The following is an 18774-nucleotide window of genomic DNA, read 5'->3' on the forward strand; positions in this document are numbered from 1 at the left end:
TGAAGATGATTCTACCCATTTGTGAAAGCCCTGGATGCTTTGTCTTTGGTAAAATGGGAATGCCATGGTGACAGTGCAGTAAAACAGCATTATGTGGGGCTTTTGTGTGTGTTGGATGCTTTTATAACATCATCCAAAGAGAAGGCAGTTAGGGTTAACTGAACATTTATAGGAACTTGGCAAGACTGCTTTTGGAAGCCTACATTGTCCTGAAGGCTGCCTTAATCTTTTAAATTTATGATAGCCTGACTGTTTTAATTTTGTTCTTTCATCAGTTAAGCTCTGCTGATGTCCATCAATTTTGGGTTTGACACAGGTTCAAATAATGTATGGCTATAGTTATACCTCTCACCTATTGTAGTAGAGAAGATGGAGAAACTCACGCTGAACCAAATGTGACTAATGCCAGGACAGAAGGCATTTGGTGTCGAAGACTTCCTATTTTAGTAAACAAACAAAACACTGTTACCATGCAGAAGTACATTGCTTGTGTTGTTTGCTCTAGGAAAAAGGAAAGCGGTTGAGTTATACTCCTAAATTTCTAGTCAATCATGAGTTAGAAAGATCTATGAACAATTAATACAGTACAGTAGTACCTCGGGTTAAGAACTTAATTTGTTCTGGAGGTCCGTTCTTAACCTGAAACTGTTCTTAACCTGAGGTACCACTTTAGCTAATGGGGCCTCCTGCTGCCACTGCACCGCGTGATTTCTGTTCTCATCCTGAAGCAAAGTTCTTAACCCGAGGTACTATTTCTGGGTTACTGGAAGATGCCTTGACCATGCAGGACCAAATAAGCAACACCGATCCCATTAGCCTTCCATGCTCTAGAAAAGCAGGTGGGGGTGTTGGCTGTCCCTTCCTGAAGGTGTGTGAGGTGCTTTCTGACAGCAGAACACTAGAGGACATGGGGCACCTTCACGCAGCCATATCCAATGGCGCAGCTCCGCCCACTTCAGGTCTGACAGGGAGTCTAACGCAGCCAGCCAGATCTTGTGGACTCAGGAATATATGTAATACAAATCACCCGACTACAGAGAGAGGTTGGGTTCATTTTTTGTTTGACTGCTTACACATCACTCTGCTTCCAACATCACCAAAATAATGGCTTCCATAAAAATTGTGTACAGTGGTGCCCCACAAGACGAATGCCTTGCAAGACGAAAAACTCGCTAGATGAAAGGGTTTTCCGTTTTTCGAGCTGCTTCGCAAGACGAATTTCCCTATGGGCTTGCTTCGCAAGATGAAAAAAATTCTGTGTTTGAATTTCTGTGTGGTGGGTGGCTGGGGGAACAGTTGGGGAGGGGTTTGCAAGAATCTGGAAGCTTGGTTTTTTTCCTGCATTTTTATGATTTTCTGTGACCATTGGGCCACTCTGCTGTTTTTTTAAAAAAAAAATTCTGGGTTTGAATTTCTGTGTGCTGGGTGACTGGGGGAACAGTTGGGGAGGGGTTTGCAACAGTTGGGGAGGGGCTGGGGGAACAGTTGGGGAGGGGTTTGCAACAGTTGGGGAGGGGCTGCAGGAGCTTTTCAGGCGATGCTTCGAGGTGACTGATTGCACCACCATCACCCTGCGGGAATTCTGGAAGGACCACTTCGACATCGTCACCTGCTTGAAGATGATCACCACGGCCTGGAACGGGATCAGCCAGAGAAATTTGAATTGCGCTTGGCGCAGCCTGTGGCCAGACTGTGTGGCACCAAGTGACTCTGATGCACCAGAGTCAACAGTGGTGCAGGACATTGTTGCCTTGGGGAGGACCATGGGCCTGGAGGTCACAGAGGAGGACATCAGCGAGCTGGTGGAGGAGCACGACCACGAGCTGACCACCCAGGAGCTGGTCGAACTGCAGGCAGAGGCTGCGCAGGAGCAGGTCTCCCTGGAAGAGGAGGAAGCAACTGAGGAATGGCTGTCCTCCAAAGAACTGAGGGACATTTGCCTGAAGTGGAAGGATGTGCAGGCTTTTGCACAGCGGAACCACCCTGACAAGCACGTGGCACATGACCTTGTGAACACTTTTGATACGAGGGTCATGTCGCCTTTCAGGGAGGTGCTGAAAAGGCGGATGAAGCAGCAGACCATGGACAGGTTCTTCAGCAAGAAGCAAAGAGTGGAAGAGGATCCTTCTTCGAGTTGTCCCCCAGAGTCTTAGAAAATGTACTGTACACTTTGTTGATTTTTAAATGTTTTTCTGTCATGTTTAGAAACTTAATTTATTTTCCCTTCAATTTTTGAAATGCTCTTTACAGTATGTGTGACTTTAAAGAGCAGTTAATAAACTGTTGTTGTACCAAATTTGGCTTTGTTTGGACTTTTTTTGACCATAGGAACACATTAATTGATTTTCAATGCATTCCTATGGGAAACCGTGCTTCACAAGATGAAAAATTCGCTAGACGAAAAAAAACTCGCGGAACGAATTAATTTCGTCTTGCGAGGCACCACTGTATCCTTATTTATATGCACAGATTCAATTTTAGAAATATTGCTACAATTTAAATTGAAATACCATGCATCTGCCATAATGGCCTGCACCTCTGCTTCTAGGCGCTGTTGATGGGTAGTTTCAAAGACCCCCTAAGCAGATCTTCAAACAGAGGGCTTCCTCTGAAAGGAAGAATACATTGACACCTGAACCTCAGCCCTTGGCATTCTCTTGTTTCTGTGGTCAGAATTTTTAAATCAGTCCAATAATATGTATCATTTGACATTCTTTATAGGCCAAGCCAAGTAACAAGCTACTCTTTAAAAAATAGAAATAGCTGTGGCTCTTGCATCTACTCCTTGCTACATACATATTGTATTGCCTGTTTCCATATTCAGATAACAGAGATCACAGAGACAATAAGTTTGTGACCCGCAAACCAGCATTCAGATCCAACTGAAGAAAGACTGGCATTTCCTTACCTGTGTTTTTGTTAAACATTGTGCAATGAGACAGTGCCCTTGAGCCTTCTTGCTGGTGACTTCTGTCAGCTGGCAATTAGGACAGAGTTGTTTCTGATAAGGAAAGGGGAAGCAAGCAGCCTGCAGCTGCTGAGGCTCTGGCCAATGGCTAAGGTCACACTGGCCTCAGCCTTGCTGTAGTGTTTTGCTTATTTATTTATTTATTTATTTATTCAGTCATCTGTTCAAGATTTTTACATCCCACCTTTCCTGCGATCTGGCAGCTAAGAACTAATAAAACTGCACAAAATAAGTCATCATTTAATTGAAATCGCAGTCATAGCAGCAACCATTTTTGTTTTAATATATTTTTCTTAAAGATTTCTTAGTTTACAAAAATACAGTGGTGCCCCGCAAGACGAATGCCTCACAAGACGAAAAACTCGCTAGACGAAAGGGTTTTCCGTTTTTTGAGTCGTTCCGCAAGAGGAATTTCCCTATGGGCTTGCTTCGCAAGACGGAAACGTCTTGCGAGTTCTTGCGAGTTTGTTTCCTTTTTCTTAAAGCCGCTAAGCCATTAATAGCCGCTAAGCCGTTAATAGCTGCTAAGCCGCTAAGCCGCTAATAGCCGCTAATAGCCGTGCTTCGCAAGACGAAAAAACCACAAGACGAAGAGACTCGCGGAACAGATTAATTTCGTCTTGCGAGGCACCACTGTACATGCATTGTCTCTCTTTTTCCAAGTAGCGTTTTCTACAGATCAGTTTCATTTGTTGTGAGGCATTAGTGTTACATACAGTGTTAGGTTAGGAAGAAAAGAGGGGGGAAGAGGGGGAGGGGAATGGTGAGTGGGGTGGGGTTGGGTGGCGATGCCTCTATTCTTCTACTTGGTGTATGTGTGGGGTTTTGTTTCAGCGTCACTTGTGTGGGTTCTCTTACTATTCACTTGGTGTATTTCCTTGGTAGTGAGAGAGGTTGGGGGCGGCCTAGGGTGTGGGTGGTTGTTTTTGATTGGCTGTGGTGAACTTTGTTTCCGTGTGTGAGTGGGATGTGTGTTTGTGTTTGGATCAGGTTAGCTAGATTGATTTGCATGCTGTTGGGGGATTCTTGTTGTTGTCTTGTTGGACTGTGTATGTGATAAAGGAGAACCATACCGGAGTGAAGGCTTCTTCTTCTATTTGTCCCCGTGTCAGTTTCAGTTTATTGGTGAGTTTTTTCTAATAAGGCTGTTTCCCATACTATTTGATACCATTGGTCCATGCATCCTCCTGACAAGTCTCTCCAGTGTCTGGTTATGATGCTTCTGGCTGCAGAGAGTAGGTGTGTTATGAGCTCTTCATGATGTAAGTAGGCATTATTATCTTGGAAGATGTTTAGTAGGGCCAGTTCTGGGGTGATTTCTAATACTTGCTTAGTTCTTTTGCATTTTTCTTGTATGATTGATGTCCAGAAGAGTTGGATTTGGGGACATTCCCACCACATGTGGAGGTATGTACCTGTGGAGGTGCATCCTTTCCAGCATTTTGGTGAGGTTTCTGGGCATATAGCAGCAACAATTCAATGCCAAATAGTATCCGTAAAGTCACACCTGGAAATGGTTTACCCCCTTACATAAGCGCTTGGCCAGTATAAATCTCTACAATGTGTACGACCTGGGGGGGGTTCCCCTCCATCTCCCTCGGCGCAGGCAAATATTGTCCCCAGCTAACAGGTGAGATTTCAAAGTGTAACATTTAATAAAGCCCATTTCAATTTAACTAGTGTAATGCGATAAAAATACAACAAATACAGCAGAATAATTTGCTAATAAAGTAGGGAAATAAAAACACCAATATCGTATCTTACCCTCTTGTCCTCCCTCCCTCAGTGGCAGCAGTAATATCAAGTTAAAAACTGCAAGATATTGCAACCAAACCACACCATTTCCGCAACTGCTTACAGTCTAGTGTTCTTGCTGGATAGGAGGAGGTAAACCCTCCCAGGGGCCCTGATAGCAGAAGTTGGATTGTGCTTCTCACTTCTGGGTTTTTGTGTCTCCCCCCCCCCCCAACCCCCCAACCCAAGTAATATCTGCACAAGAAGCAGCAAAGTAACTGATTTTGATATGAGAGGCATTCCCTTCACAGCATGCCAAGTGTCTTCTCAAGCTAGAGCTAGGCCCAAGGTAATTTTGCTCTGCTTTTTAAAGAAGCTGCTGGCTGTACCAAAGCCATCAAAGTACACTACAATTATGTATTTTATTTTATTTTTGGACGAAAATTCTAAAATGATGCAAATCATACCGTGAGCTATGCAGAAAGAGGAAGTGAATGCTGTCATCCTCAAAGAAAAACGGTGATGGTCAGAGTTGGAAGAGCTAAGGTCAAGCTTCACTTACGTAGCAACAACTAAGGTTGCTTGGAATGGTGTTATGGGCGAGGGTGTGTTGTCATTTCCTCATCAGAGTAGCAGCCCAAAGAGCGCAGGGCTCTAAACTGCCTTGACAATTGAAAATAAGAATTCCCGGAATGGACCTTGCAAGGATGTATGCATTATGTCTATATTTGTGGTACATGCATGTTCAACGGCAGTGTAGTCTGGCTTTCAATTTTGGTTGGTGCTGTATATAAATCGGATCATCAGCTGTACTTAAGAATGACATTCCTGAGCTGTTTTCTACATTTAAGCTGGTTCTTGAGATATTTACAACCATATATGACAACTGATAGGGACATTTTAAAGTTGCCTGAGCTACAAGGAAGCCACTTGCCTGGGAGAAGCTCCCATGCTGCCATCATAACATGTAAATGAGGGGTTATCCGCCTTTTTGGACCCTTGTGCATGACTCAAATTTTGAGAGAGCGCTGGAGAAACCCATCAGAAAATAGGTTGCCAAGGGTGCCAGTGAAAGCCTCTGTGGGCGCCCCCTGATGTAAATTATCCAATTACAATGATCAGTGGGGCCTGATATCCCAGGTCCCAAATACTTAATTGGCACTCAGACAATTGATCAGACCGATCCCCATTCATGTGGTTTGGCCATTGAAATACTACACAAGCTAGGATGCCGCTGCTTGCAGAAGAGCAACTTCTAGTCAACAGGAGCCATGTTTAAAGGATCTTCCAGTACAGGTTCAGGACTTAACTACATAGAAAACTGTGTTTTGTAGCTGTCCCGCTCATCTGGAGGGCACCAGATTGGCGAAGCCTGTGATGGGTGGGATAAATCCGGACCAACGTTTGAGTTGAGCTGGACAAAAATAGAAAGTCTCTGCAGCGCCCAAGTTAATTATTGTTGACTTTACAGGCAGTCTCAAAATACCAGGAGGAGGGTCAGTTGCTCCTATATACTTCAAGTATTTTACATGGCATTTTCATTTTAAAAGTCGTTTCGGAGCTCGCCACTGAACTGAGCCCAACAGACCCAGACAGAGGCATATATCTGCTTCCGGACTGGTTTTCTTTTTTTTTTCCATCCTTTTTTCCTAGCTTTAGGGTTGCTAAGGGGAATTCTGCAGGTCACGCAACCTTCCTCGAGGCGAAAGAGCCGTCTGGGCGTGCCTCCTTTATAGCTGCAAAGGGGCGTTCACGCGGCGCAGCTCGAAAGCGGCGCTGCATCCCCAGGCGAAGGCATTCCGGTCCGGAGCGCCTGGGCTTGCCGCGCGCCAGCGGCGTCTCAGGTCCCCATCGGGTCCCAGGTGAGTTGCTGCAGGATTGCAATGTTGGGGGGGGGGGCGAGGTTGAGGGGAGGGATAGCGGTCACACTTGGAAGGCTTCTTTCATTGCATCCGACGGCAGACTCCTTCAGCCGACCAGAAAGTTTTTGGACCGCAGTTTCTGCCTTTCTGATCTTATACTCTGAAGTAAGTCCCACTGGGCTCAGTAGCACTTAACCCTCAGGGAAGTGCCTATAGGACTGGTGGAGCCTCGAGATTTCGGGCTGCTTGGCAAGTGCAAGCCTGCGCGTGTCTACTCTGAAGTAAGTTGCTGTGAGATCAGTAGGGTTTACTCGCGGGTAAGGGCTTTTACAGGGCTGCCGCCTTAAGAATGTTTCGGTTTTTAAGCCAGATTTTAGCAACGCGTTGTAAAGAATAAAGTAATGAGGCTTTACTTGTAAGAGAGACATCCTCACACGTCCAAGTGGCTGTCCGTGCGCGCGCGCGCGATTTAAGTTAAGAATGTGCGTGACGCCCCCCTCTGCCTGTGGGGCAGAAGCCCCACCTCAGCAATGCACGCAGGATGGATTGACACATGTCTACACAACCTGCTGCCTTTGGATTCTTTCAGCTGTGGTGGAAGAGCGAGGCAATGGCATTTGCCTCCTAACTCTCACTCCAGCTTCACCTCCCCTCTCCCGAGGTCCTTTGGGTCAGGGTAATCAAAGGGTAATCCCAGTTACCTGCCAGGGATACCCCCAACCCGACATCCCTTAATATACAATAGCCCATTATCCTGAGGGGAAACAGAATTTAGTTATCCATGAAATTCTACTCAATATTGATCCAGAGCAGAACTCTGACATATAGTTAGCAGAGTAAAAACTTAAAAACTTTCCCCAAAAAAATAGACCGGAGGCAACTGTATTTCATCCAGCAAAGCTTTACTGCTACTGACGGCAAATGAACATAATAGTCACAAATCCAATAAAGTGGTACCTCTGGTTACGTACTTAATTCGTTCCAGAGGTCCGTTCTTAACCTGAAACTGTTCTTAACCTGAAGCACCACTTTAGCTAATGGGGCCTCCTGCTGCTGCCGCGCCGCCGCTGTGCGATTTCTGTTCTCATCCTGAAACAAAGTTCTTAACCCAACGTACTATTTCTGGGTTACCAGAGTCTGTAACCTGAAGCGTATGTAACCTGAAGCTTATGTAACCCGAGGTACCACTGTATACATTCCGGATTGGCACTGTCCATAAGAAATCCAGTTGCAGCAGACTTAACTTAAACTTACAATAACTTATAATAAGTCTAAACCTTAACACTAAGCTTATTCTTGTAGCCTCTAACAATCCAAAGTCACTTCCTGCCCTCTTTTAATCCATTTGAGTTTTGGAGAATCTCCGTTGCATTCTAGAACAGTAGCTTTATTAGTAAATAAACAGAAAAGTGTGTGCGTGTGTTGTGTCACCTTAAAAGATGAAACAATTTCATCTGGTAGAAATAGATTCAAGCCTAGTGTGTGCTGCGATAAATTTTAGTCTTTAAGGTGCCACATAGCACCTTTTCTGTCTCTGATACGTGTTCATCAAGGGAATATCCTTTCTGTATAAATTATACTATGAATAAATCCAAAGAATGAGTACTCTTGAAAATTTCTACTTGTTCAGATATATTACGCAGCAATAACAGGATTCTAAATGTCAAACTGAATCGGTGAATGGTAGAATGATTTTACACAATAGAGAACTGCAAACAGGAAAAAGACAGAATTCCTTTACAGTTAGTTAGTATATTTATATACTGCTTCAAACACTCAGCTGTTTCCCAAACCTATTTACAATAATAAAATACAAAAGACACTTTGAAACAAATCAAACAGTGCAAATACAAGATACTGTACTAAAAAAGATTTGGCCAGGAAAAAGCTATTTTAAAACATATTTTCATGTATATAAATCTGTTTATCTTGGATCCCTGCACTTACACAGGTGCCTCCCAACTTCTTAACTTTTTCCAATAGTGTGTTAAAGCTTTTGCATTTGTTTGCAATTGCTTATTAAAGGGAGTATGCTAAGAACAATTGTTTCCTGCACAACACATTGACCCCCAACCCATCTCCCACTAGTCCCTATTGCCCATGGTCAAATTTCTGGCCTTATTCTTGAACAAATTGCTCATCCAAAGTGGTGGCCTTTCCAACTCTAGGCATTCTTGGATGACACTGATAAGTTTCTTGCCTGGGTTTGGCAGCGAAGCTGCTTTGATGGCCCTGGTGGACTGCATTTATTTCAAGAAGGACAGGGGAAATGTACCCCTTCATTCTCCGGGAACTTTTGATACTGTGAACCCATGATACTGTGTACCAGATCTGAGGACAGGAATTTAATGCAAACTCACTTGTGATTCTCCTCCTATCTGTCGGATCGATTCCAGAAGGTGGTGCTGGATTGAGAACCTTTGCTTTAATCCATGTCATTTGTGCAATAGGGCATCACAGGACAGTGGGCGTAGCATGGGTTGCCAGCACCCGGGGCAAGTCAAGTATTGCTCCCCCTAACCTGTGGACTGTTAACACTGAGTCCCTCCCACCAGTCCAGTACTGAACCCCTTACCCTCCAGGCACATGTTTCATATCCCCAATAATTGTGATTGGGGTCCCAGTCTTTGACATGGAAAGGTGTGCAAGTGGCAACAATTAGGTGTTTGGGAAGCAGGCTTTCTGTTGAGTGTCAACCAGGGCACACACAGATCTGCCCTTGATTCTGTGTGAACAAGCCTCCTGTCCCCCGTCTTTCCTAGCCCTATTGAAACCACCATTTAGGCCACACTCAGGACAAACCCCCAGTTAGGAACCCTCTGCAAGAGAGCACATTGGACAAGATTTTTCCTGTAAGAAAATTAAATTGAAATTTACTGCCCTCCTGGAGGGGGGGGAGGGAAAGTTCTGGGTCTCAGGTAGGTCGTAATCCTAGCCAAGATTACACTGCACATCTGATTTGGCAGCATCAGATTAAGGCTTCCCTCCAAAAGGGGTTGTTGTTGTTTTTACTATTATTATTATTATTTCAGGTGGTCTATTAGACTGTTAATCAATTTCTATAGTACTGTATTGTTTACATGATGATTAGTGATCCACAAATCACTTAGGTCGAAATAACAGAAGTGTACTGATTTGCCTTTTACACCCAGACGTATAATTGCAGAAACTCGCTCTTTCTCAAAGAACTAAGTCCCAAATACTGTGCTTAGGATTGAGGTATATTCTGACACTCTTACTTGGAAGTAAGTGCCACAGAAAGAGATCCAAGTGAAGCTGTTCAGGACATGATGCTGTGTAAATCTCTTGGGGTGTTCCGCTCCTTTTTTCATGGGCTGATTCTTCTTTTGTTTTTGGAATCGTGAGGAAATTCCTCTTAGTTAGATGACCTCCTCCAGCCCCCTTCCTTCTTGGGGTAGGTCTGCAAATATTATCCCTCTTTGCTGTCAATTGGAGTATGTACAGATGTGAGATCTCGAGGCCCGCTACAAAGTGGCTGCTCCGTCCTTGCCTCCTCGCTCTCTCTTCCCCTCCGAGGCCCTGACTTGTCCTCTTCCTTCTCTCCATCCTCACTTTGTTCTCCTCCCCTTTCTTTCTCTTTAAATAGATTTCAAGGCAAGGCCTGCCCAGGAGCAGCTGTTGAGCTCTCCAGAGGGAAAGCAAGCTTTCCCGTCAATAGCCTCCAATTTGTTTTCAGGTCTGATTCTATGTGCTAGTTCAGAACTACAAAGGCAATCTTAAAGTCTTTAAAAACAAATAAACAACCAAATGAATTGGTGCTAATAAAGGGAACAGTGCAAACTTGTCTGTTCAGCACAAATATGTGGTGAGAATATTGTTTTGTTTTTATAGGCTTTTTCCTTGTTTAACAGCTGTTGTCGAAATTGTGATTTAGTTATAGTATTATGAGTTGCGGGAGAAGTTGAGACCTTTTTAACCCCTGGAACCAGCAGGTGTTAAAATACCAGCCAGCCTAGCTTCCTAACGAGGTGATCGCCTGTGTGATGGTCCATTAAGAGAACACAGGATTAAGGGGCTAGGTGTGAGGTGGCAAATGATTGGGGGGCCCCTACTTAGACAAACAAAGGCAGAGTTTGAAGGAGAGTTTTGGGACTGTGATGTGAACCAGAGAAAAAGCAACAACCTGGAGACAGAGTCGGAACACAGTGTTTGATTTTTGTTGGAATCCAAGGCTGTGGCTATGGGAGAAACAAGACCCTTTTGGGATTCTAATGCTGCGAACCCCTCTACCGTAGGCTCTGGTTGTAGATAAGAGTAAATAAACCATATATCATAATGACACCACAGTCTCCACTGTGCCTCATTTCTAAAAGGAAACACGAACCCTGGGTAAGTGCCTGGAAGCCCTCCAATCCCACGCCACTCAGAGACTGGGGTGGTGTGCAATAATATGGTCTAAACAAAGAACCAGAATCAGAAGAATCTTTATTTGCATCAGCCATTAGCCATAGCAATAAAATAAAATAAAATACAATGTACTGAAGATAGAGGTAAAAACTTAACTATACAACATACATTCTGGAGATTTAACATCCATAACCAAACAATAGATCTTATTCTAATTGCCCCTGCTAAAAAGTTTGCATTTTTTGCTGTCACCTGATTAACTTAATCTGCTAGAAGAAAGGACACAGTAGCAATGGTTGAGCCAGGGGAGTACAAAGGGGTGTGTGATGGGGACGGTCTGACCCGGGTGCCATCCCAGAGGGGGGTGACAAAAACCCTTCTGGGCAGATCGCTGCAATTGGCCCCTTGCCAGGAGGATTGCACCACCTCGCCGCGATCGGCCCCCTGCTGGGAGGATTGTGCTGTCTCGCCACGATTGGAAACCCCCCCCCCCCCAAGGATCATGCTGCTATGCCGATCGCCCTGTGGGCAGATCGCCACGCCGCTCTTGGTGCAGGAGTGGCTACTCCGACACTGGGTTGAGCAACCCGGCATGAACAGTAGCAGAGGGGTAATAACCTCACTCCTCGAAACTTTATAAAGAGTGCAAGCTTGAAGCACATGAGCCATTGATTCAATACTGCCATCTCCACAGGGACATAAGTGTTTTTCCAGTGAAATTTTTTGAAATCAGCCCTTGAGTACAGCTGAATTCAGTACATCTAATCTTGCATAAGTGAAAGCGCGTCTGTATTTTGGAATTGTTAAATTTTGCAAATAGGGTGCCAACATATCAAAATGGCTAGGTGGAAAATAATCATACTAAATTTCCTTATCGTGACCAAATTATTCTGTTTCTCAGTATCATATAGGTGCTGTCTAATTAAATTATTTGCAGTACTGAAGCCCAGTGTTAATAACAGTTGTGGTGTTAAACCAGAAAAATAAAGTTTTTGGTTGACAATTTTAGTCCAAGTGCTCTCATGACAATCCTGCGATATTAAGGGTAGTAGACTAGTGGGGTTTAAATTTAGCCGAAGCCAATAATTAAATTCCTACACCAAATCTGTAATTCAACAGAGGGGAGGTTAGCCTCTAAGCACAATGAACACAGGATGGAACAGGAAAAAATTGCCTTAGGAATTTAGACTGAACAGCTTCTGTAGATCCAAGGTGAGCACCTGTCCAGATCTGAGCCCCAGGGGTTTAGCTTTAAACACTTCAAGTGCTGATGGTATGTGATTGCCACCTTTTGTATGGAAAAAGCGTGTCAGAATTTTGGCACTCTGAGACACCATTTCCTTTGCATATTTCTGATGTGCTCCCCAATTTGAATAAGCAGATATTTCCACAAATAAACCATGAAAATTACATCTCGGTGTTTAATAAGGATCAGAATCATTATATTATACAGTATTGATCCTGTCCAGAGGGTGTTGATGATACAAATATGTAAAAAGAATGAAATAAGGAAAAATGAAGGTGATCTAAATAAAATGTATGAACGTCAGTTTTAAAAATGAGTATATTATATCAGTGTGTTCTTTTTACACAGATTTGGGGTGAACACCATTTACTTCTCTACCATAGAACGGGACCATAGTACAAAACCATGAGAAGTTACACAGTGAATCAAGTGTCCAAAACTGGTAAGTTGTAATATATTTTGTTACTCCTTAATATTTGGATCCCTTTGTTTAGGAATGGTTATAAAAATAGGGCAAGGTGTTGTGAATTTGGATAGCCATGAAATTGCATTCAACAGCTATAACTACTTTGTTGTTTCCCCCCCTCCAAATATTTATTTCTGAGTCCCATTTTAAAAAAAAATAATTAAGTGGCTAATAGTAATTACAACAAAATTTTGTTTTTAATAACCCCTTGTGCCAATTTTTCACAATATTGTGGAAGTACATGTGTTTTAACTTTGCCATAATACTTGTGTAGATTTCCAGTCTGCATCTAATAACTTAAAATGGACAATTTTGAAGCTATTGTTCTACTTTCCCACCTACCCAGTGATCTGAGCTTCTCTTCATAATGTGACTCATATGTGACTTGTTGGGTGTGACAATTTCAAAAGACCTGTTCCTGCAATGACCTTTCTTCCAAATAATAAAGTACTTTTTGTTGAGAAAATAATGCATTTGGGGGTTGGGGGTGGAAGTCTACTGAAATCTTCTGGAGATATTATTGGTGAAGACCTGTGAACTCATTAGCAGATTAAAACATTATTTTTAAAATGTTTAGTGGGGGGAAAACCATATGTTTTAAATCACCTCATTGGCACATGATGTGTACTGCAAGGGGAGCATTCCTTATTTCATTTGTTTTACACATATTAGTAAGGTGTCTCTATAAAAATGTAATGTGTTTTCAGACTTGTTGGTAAATGGGAACATTTTCACAGTGCAACGATTAATCTTCATTAATGTACAACAGAAAGAATTATCTGCATTTTCAGGCACAGTGCAGATCAATTATTGCATCAGTAATAGAAACAATTGCTTTGATTTTAAATTTAATATCTATAGTATTTCTTTTACTCATTGAGCATTTCAGGGACTTGCTTCTAAAATTTGCAATCCTATTGCAAGTCCAATCTCTACATTCACTGAAAAGCAGGTCTCACTGATTTCTACGGGTCCTGCTTCCAAGTAAGTATATTTAGAATTTCAGTACTATGAAGTTAAATAGGTTTATATGTAGATGTGTTTAGGGTATGGGGCTGGCACCTGACAAACGTAAGCGTGTTCCTGGAGAATTCGGTGAATAAAGTTTCGAGCGAATTCTTTGGATTCCAACCCAACTATTTCTATGAAATCCAACTGACCTTTCCATCAACAGAACCTCCAGGCTATGACAACCCTTTCCCATCAACAAAACCTCCAGGCTATGACAACCCTTTCCCATCAACAGAACCTCCAGGCTATGACAACCCTTCTTTCCATTTGGATGAAGAACCTACACCAAATGGTCATTTAAAGAAGAAGAAGAAAAAGTAGGTTTTTCCTTATGCGCTTTGATACCTTTCATTTTCCACAAATGACCTCAGCTGACTTGCTTTTCTGTTCAAAACTTTTCAGAAAGAAAAATGAGAAGCCAAAGAAGAAAGGGGAGGCAGTTGGCTTTTTCGAGCTGGTCAGTATGCTTCTTTGCCTTTGTCATTTTCTTTGGTTGGCTCAGATGTGTGCCTTCCTCACATCTACAAATGTAGTGACATCAGGAGCATCACTCAGTGTCATGTACCCCTTCCCCATTTCCTCCATAGCACAAGCAACATAACCCACAGGAACCTGGTGGCCTCCAGATGTTTTAGGGGAAGAGTGATGAGGAAATATATGAGCCCAAAGCCTGCTCTTGATCCTACAATACAAAATATGAGGAAGACAACCAGCCATGTCTCTTTTTCTTCAAAATGAGATTTGGAATACCTAGTGCTGGCATCCCCAAACTCGGCCCTCCAGCCGTTTTGGGACTACAATTCCCATCATCCCTGACCACTGGTCCTGTTAGCTAGGGATGATGGGAGTTGTAGTCCCAAAACAGCTAGAGGGCCAAGTTTGGATATGCCTGACCTAGTGTGAGGAACTAGTCAACTAAAAGAGAAAGGTGGGCTGTCGATCAACTCCCAGTTGCTCAGTGATGGAGAGATCAATGAGAACAAAGAAGCCATGAGAGAGAAGGTTAAAATGATGACTGAAAATTCTCAGCTGGAGAGAGGCCTTTCTGACGTAAGGTCCAGACCCTCCCAAGTGTCCCTGTTTCCCAGGGACAGTCCAAAATGTTTAATGTTTTATTATGTTTTTGTATATGTTGGAAGCTGGATGGAGGGAATAATAATAATAATAATAATAATAATAATAATAATAATAATAAAAAATAATAAATTACAATAGAATGTCCCTATTTTCATCAGAGAAATGTTGGAGGGTACAAAGGTCTGTTCTGCATAAGCGGACGAAGAGCTCCAGTAGGGTAGGAAGAACAGAAAGAAAGCCCAGCAGCCGACTAAGTATGATGTGTGTACATACATATGGGCATATACACAGAGACACACATATATACACACATTCTGCCATAATTTCACCTGATTCCTCCTGTTTTTTCTTTCTCAATTTAGTTTCACTTTGCAGATGGGCTAGATATTACTTTAATGATAGTGGGGTTAATCGCAGCTGCTGCAGCTGGAACTGGACAGCCACTTTTAATCATCGTCTTCGGCGAAATGACAAACAGCTTTGTGTCGACCGGTCACAATAATGTTACAGGTAAAAATCACTAAGTTTGCCCCATCTGTGCTTTTTTCGGATTATTGCGTTTCTTTTTATTATTATTATTAATATATTTTTAATTTGCTTTTCTGTTTTATCATATCATCATCAATGCATTCTGTGTTACATTCTGTGTTACACAGGATAATGAGAAAGAAAAATAACATAAATATAAGACATAAACACAAACACACAGTGCTTTTTTCTGGGGGGGGGGACACAGGGGTACACATACCCCTAAATGTTTTGTGAATCTAAGTTTGGTCTCATTGTGGGGCAATATTTCAATATGAGCAGGAAAATGAGAGTACCCCTAGACATTGTTTTAGAAAAAAAGCAGTGTGTGAGAGAGAATATATGAATATTATGGGCTTCCTGAGTTTCTAGACACTGAGAGACTGAGAATATTGTTGGAGAACACAGAGCTTTAAAATTCTAGAGATCAGTATTCACCTTCCCCACCCCACCCCCGCAATTTACATTCATAATCTTGATGAACTGTAATCAAGCAAAGGCTACTCCAAGCACTCAGTATAAAATAAATGAACCTTTGCTGAAGTTGTTAAATCTTGACAGCATGAATAAGAAACTTGTAGCCCTCCAGATATTCTTGAACTACAAACCCCATCACCTCTGATCATTGATCACACTGGCTGGGGCTGATGGGAGTTGAAGTCCAAGAACTTCTGAAGGGCCAGAGATTTCCCATTGCTGCTTTACAGGAAGTTTAGCTTGGGAGAAGCAAATGGCTACTGTTTGGCAGCCATGGCAACTGGATCCGGTCTAAAAATCAGGGTCCACTTGGGCATCAGTTTCAACAGTGTGGACAATGTGGCTTGAAAATGGATCTCATGTGTTTGGGTAATTGTGTGTTTCATACTTAGATGTCTACATACTAAAAGAATCCATTAGCAGAGATGTAAGGATACATAGGATGAGGGGCGGGAATGAAAAAGCCACATGTGTCAAACAGGTTCCAAATGCTACGTGCTTAAAAAAAAACAACCTTCAATTTTATTTTTCCTTTTTTCATGAGCGACGTCCCCATGGAGGGATTGTGGGTTTAGTATTACTTAGTGGCTGTGTGACAGTCATATGCTTCTATTAAATCCAGTTATGTTAAGTTGGGAAGCATTACATGAAACTAACATGCCATGCTTGGTCCCTCATGGACTGAATGTACCGTATTTTTCGCTCCATAAGACGCACCAGACCATAAGGCGCATCTAGTTTTGGGAGGGGGAAAACAAGAAAAAAAAATATTCTGAATCCCAGAAGCCAGAACAGCAAGAGGGATCTGGCTTCTGGGATAGCCTCTGGCTGTTCTGGCTTCTGGGATAGCCGCGCCAAGCCTCTCCTGGGTAGCAGGATGAAGGCTCCCCCTGCCCGGAAGAGGCTGCACGTGGCTAAGGCAGAAGCCAGGAGAGGCGCTTCGCTGAAGGGGCACTGCACAGCTCTCCCTCTCTGCGCAGCGCCTCTCCTTCGCAGGAAAGGCGCTGCTCAGAGAGGGAGCACTGTGCAGCGCCCCTTTAGCAAAGTGGGAGGAGGAACAGAAGGAGCCTCTTCTGTTCCTCCTCCAGCTTCGCAGGATAGGCGCAGCACCCTCTCTGCGCAGCACCATTCGCTCCATAAGACGCACTCACATTTCCCCTTACTTTTTAGAAGGAAAAAGGTGTGTCTTATGGGGCGAAAAATACGGTAGTTTTATTGACACTGACATATTTTTTAAAATGCCTAGGAAAGTTGCCTACATCATGAAGAGATCAGGTCTGAAGGTTAGAAACCGGATAGCTGCTTAACGCCTGTGACTCTTAATCTTTCTTTACGTGAGACTTTTCGTTGTTTAAGTCAAGTAATAATTAACAATGCCATGCAATGCCATGTAAAAATGCTAAGATGACATTGCCAGAAAATCTTGCAGCACCTCTTCTGATAATTATAACTACTGCCTTCTATTTTGTAGGAGCTGAACTAGCTAATATCTCAGGATGTCCACCTTCAGATATAGAAAACGAAATGGCCGTGTAAGGACCTATCCAATTATTATTTTTTAACTGAGCTATGGCTGACTTTAAAAACATAAGAAGACTAAAGACCCAACAGATGCTGGTTGCGAAGTCACATCCCTCTTCCCATAGTTGTTCCCCAGTGACAGCTATTCAGATGATGTTGAATTAAATTTGTATACCACCCTATACCCACAGGTATCAGGGTGGTTCACAACATAAACTTGATTTCAGTGGGTCTATTCCAAAGAATATGACCAGCATTGGATATAACCCCCCCCAATTACCTTGAAAAATTATATTAAAACATTAGTTAAGAATTTTCTTCTAATAATGAGAGTGACATGAAGGATATATGGGTCTTTCTTCCAAAGAGTACTCTTCAAATGATTGAACACAGGTACAATGAAACATGTGCCTCTGATTTATGAGGTAATGTATGGTCATCATGGCTGGTAGCCAGTTACAGATTTACCCTCCATGGACTTTCATCTTGCTCTCAAGCACGTTGTGTTCCTTTATTTAACAGAATTCATATACGGCTTGTTGTTGTTGTTTTTATAAAAACCTTTTTTTAAAAAAAAATCTAGCTAAAAACTAGGTAGTTCTACATAAAATAAGTTAAAATGGGTATTAGAAGATTATTAAAATCAACTGTTGTTAAAAAGAGATAATAGAGTGGAACCTTGGTTCTTGTACTTAATCTGTTACGGCAGGGGTCAGCAAACTTTTGCAGCAGGGGGCCGGTCCACTGTCCCTCAGTCCTTGTGGGGGGCCGGACTATATTTTGAAAAGGAAAAAAAGATGAACGAATTCCTATGCCCCACAAATAACACAGAGATGCTTTTTAAATAAAAGGACACATTCTACTCATGTAAAAACACGCTGATTCCCGGACCATCCATGGGCCGGATTTAGAAGGCGATTGGGCCGGTTCTGGCCCCTGCACCTTACTTTGCCTACCCATGTGTTACGGAAATCCGAGTGACTCCTGAAACTGTTTGAAACCAAGGTGGGGCTTCCGATTGGCTGCTGGAGCTTCCTGCACTCAAACAGAAGCCACGTCGGACATTTGGCTTCCCAAAAACATCCGAGAACTGGAACACTTACTTCCGAGTTTGCGGCATTTGGGAGCCGATTTGTTCATCAACTAAGCTTTGCGAGAACCAAGGTTCCAATGTACACATATAGTTTCCACCTGTCTGGGTAGGCTTGCCTAAGCAGAAATGTTTCAAGGAGGAACTGAAGAGAGTACAGTGAAGGCACCTGCTTAATGTCAGCAGGAAGGGAGTTACAAAATGTAGGTGCTGCCACACTAAAGGATCAGTTTCGTTTTGCACTTGCACTTCCTAACTGTGAGTGCAGCCTCAGTTCCCCAATATAAGAGTTGTAGCACAGAAGACACTGTTCACCTTCTAAGCTTTGCGAGCTGCCTCTTCGGCTGAATGGTGGCATAGAAATAACATCCCCTAACCTAGTACCCTCCAGAGATTTTGGACTCTAAATCACATCGTATCTAACTA

The 18774-nt window shown here is 42.9% G+C and overlaps 1 protein-coding gene across 1 annotated transcript in view; it reads left to right on the forward strand.

Annotated features, from left to right (window-relative positions):
- The first annotated feature begins 6253 nt into the window (after positions 1-6253).
- The window catches only part of ABCB5 (ATP binding cassette subfamily B member 5), a 47965-nt gene continuing 35444 nt past the window's right edge, over positions 6254-18774 (forward strand). Inside the window, exons 1-6 of the mRNA XM_028750594.2 lie at positions 6254-6564; positions 12527-12620; positions 13819-13972; positions 14058-14112; positions 15095-15242; positions 17209-17269. Coding sequence (XP_028606427.2) covers positions 12584-12620; positions 13819-13972; positions 14058-14112; positions 15095-15242; positions 17209-17269 — 455 coding nt within the window. The 5' untranslated portion in view covers positions 6254-6564; positions 12527-12583. The remainder of the gene's footprint in view (positions 6565-12526; positions 12621-13818; positions 13973-14057; positions 14113-15094; positions 15243-17208; positions 17270-18774) is intronic.

The sequence above is a fragment of the Podarcis muralis genome, chromosome 12, assembly GCF_964188315.1.
Source record: "Podarcis muralis chromosome 12, rPodMur119.hap1.1, whole genome shotgun sequence".
NCBI classification, from domain to species: domain Eukaryota; kingdom Metazoa; phylum Chordata; class Lepidosauria; order Squamata; family Lacertidae; genus Podarcis; species Podarcis muralis.